This window comes from Rhineura floridana, chromosome 1 (assembly GCF_030035675.1).
Source record: "Rhineura floridana isolate rRhiFlo1 chromosome 1, rRhiFlo1.hap2, whole genome shotgun sequence".
NCBI lineage: Eukaryota > Metazoa > Chordata > Lepidosauria > Squamata > Rhineuridae > Rhineura > Rhineura floridana.
Window position 1 is genome coordinate 138,707,640 of NC_084480.1, and position 8,183 is coordinate 138,715,822.

The window sequence follows — 8,183 nt, forward strand, 5'->3', positions numbered from 1 at the left end:
ATATGAATTGTTTCTCTCTTTTGTTTAGCAATATGTATCAAAAAATGTAATATCCAGTGAACATGCTGTTGAGAGAGAAACTGAGACATCATTTTCTACAAGCCACTACACCTCAACTACTCACCACTCTACAACAGTCACCCAGACACCCAGTCACAGGTAGGAAGCAGAAATAAAATCCCTGAAAACAAAAGCTTGTCTCTAAAAAAGAACCTGTACATCTTGTTAGAGATTTAATAATGATGGACCTTCCTGTGATTGAAACAAATTTTTTATCACAGAGACTGCTACTGGCTGCCCAAATTCATGCACATATTCCTCTTAATCTATTAACAACCAGCTTTTGCTAGCTGAAGGGCAGGGCTAAAGCAAGTGTCTGCCTTTCATGGTTTGAGTCCATGTCTACCCAGTCAATGTAGTTTGAAAAATGCATGCATAATTAGAACATTTATGCCAGATAAGGACCTTTCCAGATTTTTTAAAGCATAAAATATAATCATTTGCGATCCTTGCATTGTGCCCATTCAAGATACGTTCCTTAAGATTACAGTTTTGTTGCAACAATATCACATCTTGATCACTAATAATAGTAACATATGACATACAAGTAACAAGATAATCACATTTTTGTTCCTGTTAAAATATTAATGTTCCTTCAAATAATAGATTTCTAGCTATTATAATTGTGTGGAATAAGGTTGTGCAGATATCACCTTCTGAGTGATGCCAGTGAAGACAAGACATAATTCCTGCACAATATGTGACCCACAAAACTCAGCACATCCCACTGGCCAACATGTATAGTTGCTTTCCATGTGCTTGGTACCCTGTGTGTTTTTTTTATTACCAGGGACACAGAAAAGTATTAGTGGTCCATAAATCCCCTGGAGCATTGCCATATGTGAGTGGTGGGTTGTTCAGCTTGGTGGGTCACAATTTGTGAAGGCCTGCCCATTTATTCCTTTGCATAACAGTAAAACCCACTTACTTGGGAATCAGCCCTGTGGGATTTACTTCAGAGAAGATCTATATAAGATTATAGTATAAGTGTTTCACAGTGTACCACTCAAGTTCAAGTGTGTTCATCTAGGTTTTTTAACAAAACAGAAGTGGTGGACACTAGCCAGACTATTAAGCTCCATAGTCCATTTTGCAAACTGTTTGCTTTTAATACATTTTGTTTAGTTTACCACTTTGAAATGTGTGTATTCCTCTCCAGTTTTTTTTAATCTGACAAGAAGTAAGCCACAGTATAAATATCCTCTCTCCCTCTCACAGCAAACCTATTCCCCCTTATCTGTGCATTGCATATCACTCCATTCTATTTGAATAGGGATGTTCAGTACTATTAGCCAAAAGCTAACTATAGTTGGGGACATGAGTTCACTGATCATCTGAATAAAGTCCAATAAATATGTTTATATTGAATTGCATAATTTATTTGGAACATATAATGTATTCTTTGTTTACATATTTTGGCTTTCCTCGACACAAAGTAGTACCAACCCTGCCCATTTGTTCCTTTACATAATGATAAGTCCTGAAAAGGACATTGGTCCAGGACTGAACGTTCCAGGGCATCTCCATTTTGTGTACATAATAGTATGCAAGTATGTATGTATATCCTGCTCTTCCTCCCAGTAAGAGTCCAGGGCGGCAATTATCTTGTAAGTTTTTGAGAATTATCTTGTAAGTTATTCAGCAGCATTAGAATATATAAATATAAAACTTTACTGCTGTGCAAATCCACTGAGCACACTGTGCCTAGATTATCCATCACTTGTTTTTCTCTTTCCAGTGTTAAATTTTAAAATGTTCTTTTCTGTTCTTCCCAACGGCTTTTTATTAGTTGGAGTAACGGTCGGACTGAAAGCATCATCTCTGAAAGCCATTCTGTGCTGGTGAGCTCCTCAGTTGAGAACAGCCATCATGCAAGTCCATCAGGCCCCCGAGGGCGCCTCAATGGCATTGGAGGTCCACGAGAATGTAACAGTTTCCTCAAGCATGCACGAGAGACACCTGACTCCTACCGTGATTCACCACACAGTGAAAGGTACCCACATAAGCCAATTTTACAGCCAATAACTGGAAATGTGTGATTAAGCAGGCAAAATCCAGTTCATTGCTAAGCATGGAGAGAATCATTTCTCTTTTTTTCCTGATCTTTCAAGAATGTCTAATGGTATTGGGTGTTGTTGCACATTTATTTATTTTAAAATAAAATAAAAACCCATGATAAATTTGGGGGGGGGAGAGAAATTCTAATTTGAGAGCTGACTTCTTTATAAGGGGATTTTATTGCCTTCTGATTAATTAGCCAAATATTTTGGTGAGATGCCTTTTTGGCAATTAACTCAGGCTTCTTTAAAACATCTTCAACAAGCAGTGGCAAATATTGTTTTCTAGTTAGTGGGTAGCATTTATGTAGAGGTGCGTAAGGGAGAAAATTGCAACCTCAGTGCAGATGAAGCACAGGAAACAGTGAATAAAGCAGATTCCCGATTTAACCAGGAAAAGGTTCATACTGGGCATTATGAATGTCTGGTCTCCTTTCTCCAACCCTCATCCTGGTTCTGTGAGAGAGCCATGAAAACCTACAACCAATAACAATTTTTGGTTGATTTATTCTCAACTTTTCCAAAGAATGAGAGATACAAAAGCAGGTTGAATGCACCTTACCCTCACTCAGTTCACATTTAGGAGAAAAAAGCCCCATTCCTTTAGAACACATTAGATTCCACTAAGTGATGTTGCAATCACAGAATTGTCTTAATATAACAATTTCTTAACATGTTTTAATTCCTATTAACAGAGATCTAGAATATGGAATGTCACTGAATTATTTTTTTTAATGTGACCGTTGTTCCCTCCTCAAGAGGCCTCTGTAACTTCTTTTCTGGAAAGCAGAGCAGAGAAGAATATATTCCCATGACTTCATTGATTCATAACCCAGTGAGGGACAGCAAATGGGACTAATAAATAAGTAATGATAGATATAGTAAATAGATAAATAAATCATATAAGTGTATGGCATACACTCCTAAATAACCTTTACATTATTTGAATCTGGTCATATAAAAGCAGCCTGAAATGCAGGGCCTTGAATAGTAAATTAATTAACTGGAAAGTGTGCTGCTTTTGTGCTCCTATACTTAACCTTAGCCTTGGTTCAGTTCTGAATTCATATGTAATGAAGAACCTTGGTGTAAAACCTTGTAATTCCTTTGACATCCATACAACCAATTTCTTCCCAGCCTTGAAATCTATCAACACTAAATTTTAAATTTTCTCTTCTAAAGAAGCTGATAGAAATTAATATGGCTGAAGATGTTATCTATATTTCATCATGGGTTACTGTTCATAGTTATGAAAAATGAAAACCTCTGAAAATTAGGAACATGAAACTTTCAATTTCATTTTACATACTAATCTATTATTCTGTTATCTCTGTCTCAAGCATTGGTTGTACAGATTTAGAATTCGAGGTTGCAATTTTTTAAAAAGAAAATAACGAGTATAGATGTTCATCTAAAATCACTGTAGCCCCACTGATTTAATTCAGTATTGCTAGCAACTGGAAGATTATTTGGTGGGCTGTCTTATCAGAATTCAAATGGCTTGGGAAATCCAGGACAGAAGAAATCATTTTTCTTAATGTTGCTATATTTTTGTTCTTTCACTTAATTCTTCTCCAGCTCAATTTTTATCTGTACTTCTTTAGGTATGTATCTGCTATGACAACACCAGCTCGCATGTCACCTGTAGATTTCCATACTCCAAGTTCTCCAAAATCTCCTGCTTCAGAAATGTCTCCACAAGTCTCCAGCTTAACAATGTCTGTCCCTTCTGTGGCAGTCAGCCCATTTATAGAAGAGGAGAGGCCTCTCCTTCTGGTGACACCACCCCGGTTACGGGAAAAATATGAGCAACACATACAACAGTTCAACTCTTACCACCACAATCCTGCCCATGAAAGCAACAGTCTACCACCAAGTCCTCTGAGGATAGTGGAGGATGAGGAATACGAAACCACACAAGAGTATGAACCAACACAAGAGGCCCCAAAGAAACTAGTCAATAGTCGGAGGGCAAAAAGAACAAAGCCCAATGGCCATATTTCAAATAGATTGGAAATGAACACCGACACAAGCTGTGAGAACAGTAGCTCAGAAAGTGAAACAGAAGATGAAAGGATAGGTGAAGATACACCTTTTCTGAGCATACAAAACCCTATAGCAGCCAACCTAGAATCAGCTACCGCATATCGGCTGGCTGACACCAGGACTACCCAAACCAGTCGGTTCTCCACACAGGAAGAATTGCAAGCAAGATTGTCCAGTGTAATAGCTAACCAAGATCCCATCGCTGTATAAAAAAACACTTAAAAAAAAACCCTCATAGATTCACATGTAAAACTTTATTTTATATATTGAAGTACTCCACCTTTAAATTAAATCAATTTATTTTATTTTAGCAGTTCCGCTATTAGGATTAAAAAAACAGGAAAAATCTTTTATAAATTAAATATATAATGTATATACAAAAGTGTTACGTGCCATATGTAGCAATTTTTTTACAGTATTTCAAAAATGAGAACGATATCAATGGTGCCTTTATGTTATGTTATGTTGAGAGCAAGTTTTGTAAAGTTAAAAGTGATTGCTGTTCCACAGTATTTCGCAGAAGTCTCTAACATTCTGGTTATGTCCGCCCTAACCTCAACCCACAATTCCTGGCACTTTTTTCTTTCTGCATTGCATTAATGGTGACTGGCTGTACAATTTGCAAGAATTGCAACAGTCCCTGTGTTTGCTTGTTGTAGCCCCTGATCAAAAAAAGTCCTGTACTGGCATATTTACCTAGAGAACAAAGCATACTCTTTTCTTTCATAAGAGGTGTTTATTTGCTTATCCTATATGAGTTTTGTCTGCTCTATCACAGGACTGTGATTTGCTTTGGGAGCCTTGAAGAAATGGTAGATCCAACAGCATGCCACTATTTACGTCAGGACAATAACAAAAGACATAAACCTATATTAAATATGTGACAGAAATACTATGTTTTTAATATAATCAGCCAAGAATCTCCTCAAACTTGTGTAGGAAGAATCACTTCCCCTTCCTATACAGGTTTAATTTTTGTAATGGTGTTTCTAAAACACAAGTTTAGGAATGCTCGATCACCAGAAGCCATGGGACATAATTCAAAATGAAGTCCTCCTGTGCAAGCATCTTTGAAATGAATGGGTTCTTCACAAAAGCGTAACAGTCCTTTTGACCTATATGTTTCAATATGGTTTGTGTAGGAGAACTTCCTGCATGACTGTGCCTGAGGTAAGTTGGTTGCAGTTACAGCTCCTGGGTAAAATATTAGAGCAGGTTTTACCCAAACAAGAAAGTGAGTTAATAGTTGGGAGGTGGGGGATTAAAATGCCACAGATAAAACCACAGTCACTTTGAACCTACGTTTGTGCCCTCATCATGGAGTGGGATGGGGTGCAGTTCAAATATATACCTTTTTTAAAAATTGTCAGTTTCTCTTCTTCAATGGGTTATCTCTCCCTTTTCAAACATTGGGATTTAAACATACTAACTTCGGTTTGATTTGGATTGAGCCTAAAATTGTCATTACCCATACAGCTTACATATCAGATGGAACCAAACTGTGCTAAAAAGAGATCTAAACATTTATTAAAATACTGTTGATCTATGCTGGTTTTTATCTAAGTATCTTTAAAGCAAACACGATATATTTATCAAGCTCCCAATCATACTCAAATTTTTGTTAGGTATATAATGCACATTGCCACGAATCATTCCAGTGACTTGTCTGTCTCAGTTACATAGAAGGCAGATTGTGAGAGGCCCTATTTTTAGTGCACAGATGAATGGGAGGGAAATCTTCCCTGTGCCCATTCCGTATTTCTCTACAGTCTCTCCATATTACTTTTTAGAGCTCAATTGAGGAGAAAAGAGCCTGGCGAGAGGGACACAGACTGCTTGGGGGTATGCTGAAGATAGGGGAGTAGGTAGCACTCCCATCCATACAGCCATTTTATCCTAAAAATGTGACATCTTAATCCTGCTTTATGTGCTTGATGTAGACTCTGGTTTAAACAATAGGTCTTCAATGTAGTTTGGTCCTTAGGCAACAGCAGTAGGTTTATTGCAGCTTCACAAGCCAATTACCCCTCCTTTGGACTTGAATTTGGGTCATAATGAGGATCTTAGCCTTTATTCATCTCAACTTATGCAGCACAGACTGGGATCAAAGGAGTTATGTCCTGTTGATATATTTTTTTGAATGAAAAATAAGATTGGTTGTACCAGTGATGCTGAATCTCTGAACAATCTGTTAGGAAAACAGATATGTTCTCTATTCATAACTAGTCCTTTGAGCTTAGTTAACACTGATGTATGAGGCTGAGATCTTTGCAAATCCCAGAGAGCCTAGTCTGGAGAATGTAATTCGAATGCACTATAGCCTAAGGCTACAGTCCTAATCCTAGGTACCAGGAGAACAATCAGTAGGCTCTACTTCTGCATAAACCTGTTTAGGATCATGTTGTAACTGTTGATTAAGTTATATTGCAGAAAAACCATTGGAACAACTTTCCTGTTATGTAATTTACATGAACACAAGCTTGAAGTTTCCATTTCATCATATTGAATTCAAGTGCATGTTTAAGTGCTTTGCTGAGTATTGACTGCCAATTCAGAACCTAAAAAGGAAATGTTTTCTAGCATTAGCTTCCTAGATCCTGGGATTCAATGGTATTGTCTTCCTGTACTGGTGAAAATCTGTTTTCTCAAGACTAGAGAAAGTGGTGTTCTGCATTGCTCTGTTACCTAGAAACTCTACACAATCTTTGCTCCTAAGCCTGCTTGAAAGTTCACATAGCCATGAAAGTTATATCAATAGGGCCTATTTGACCAATACAATGTAACAGTAAGAGGAAGAAGTAGAGATTCTTCTGCATGAATTTGGGCAGCCAGCATCATATAAAACTTTGCCAATCCCTGACTAAACCCTGCCATGGCCTTGAAATGCATATCTTTTCCATTCATCTTTTCTTCCACTTCCTAGATGTTACAGGTATTAAGATGAAGCACTACTATGATATGGCCACACTAATGTATGAATCAGAGAAAGAGAAATAATCAAATTTGAAAATGGATCAACTTTAATCCACTGTACAGAGCAGCTTGGGATCTCGTAGGCAATGAGGAAACAGTGTCAGCCCCCAAGGAAGATGTTTGGACTGGGTACAATGAATGCACTAGAATTCTATGCAGTTCACAAACATTAATAGAAACTGCAAACTTCTCATTAATATTCCAGGATGTTTCTTCACACATTCCTTCCCTTTAGTTGCATTTGTTTTGCTCCATTTTGTCACATGGCAGAAAAGGAAATCACTATACATAATTCTCCACCCATGTCAACTTTTGATGCTAACTAAATTACTACTTTTCCATTCACTCTTCCTAACTTTAGGGCATAATTGTGCAGGATTTTGCCATGCTCCCCATTCTGTGCTGCAGTGCACAACCCCGAGTCCAAACATTGGTATCAATAGACAGGTGCTACATTAAATGTTTTGTGCACTTTCTAGGGATGGAAAAATCTGTCAATTCTGGTTCTCTCCATTTCTAATGTTTCAAATCTTAAATTCAGTTCTCCACATTTCTGCAGCAATTTAAGATTTTTTTTAAAAAAAAAATCCTCATGGAAATTCTCCAGCATATTAGTGTGAATTTCTCCTAATAAACACACTTTTGTAAGCAGTTTTCACTAATATACCCATTTTTGCCAGCAATTTCTCATCATATAATGCATTTTTGTATTTTATTTTCACTCATATGTTCATTTTTGTGCACATTTTCCCCTAACAAATTCATTTTGTATAAAATAGGTTGGCAAACTGCATTGCAAAATTTGAATAAGTGCAAATTTTGAAGGATGGCTGTGTTTTGGTTCTGATATTGTTTTGCAAAGTGTACTTTTTATAGATTTGGCATGAAATGTGAACTGATTTGAATTTCTCACCCATCCCTAGCACTTGCCCATCCTCATGCATTCTGACATGCATGATTCCCCAAATCTGCTGTGTAGACTACTGCAAGATGATGATAGAATGTGCTACATTAGCCTATCTGGAAATTGAAAAAGAAAACAAAGGC

The 8,183-nt window shown here is 37.2% G+C and overlaps 1 protein-coding gene across 7 annotated transcripts in view; it reads left to right on the forward strand.

Annotated features, from left to right (window-relative positions):
• The window catches only part of NRG1 (neuregulin 1), a 270,328-nt gene extending 262,655 nt beyond the window's left edge, over window positions 1-7,673 (forward strand). For 2 of the 7 annotated variants that reach the window (XM_061633568.1, XM_061633587.1), the window contains 3 exons: window positions 29-159; window positions 1,850-2,053; window positions 3,722-7,673. In XM_061633568.1, the coding sequence (XP_061489552.1) occupies window positions 29-159; window positions 1,850-2,053; window positions 3,722-4,373 (987 nt within the window). In that variant the 3' untranslated portion in view covers window positions 4,374-7,673. The remainder of the gene's footprint in view (window positions 1-28; window positions 160-1,849; window positions 2,054-3,721) is intronic. The other 5 variants (XM_061633615.1, XM_061633626.1, XM_061633607.1 and 2 more) reach the window with 5 other exon arrangements.
• The last annotated feature ends 510 nt before the right edge of the window (window positions 7,674-8,183 follow it).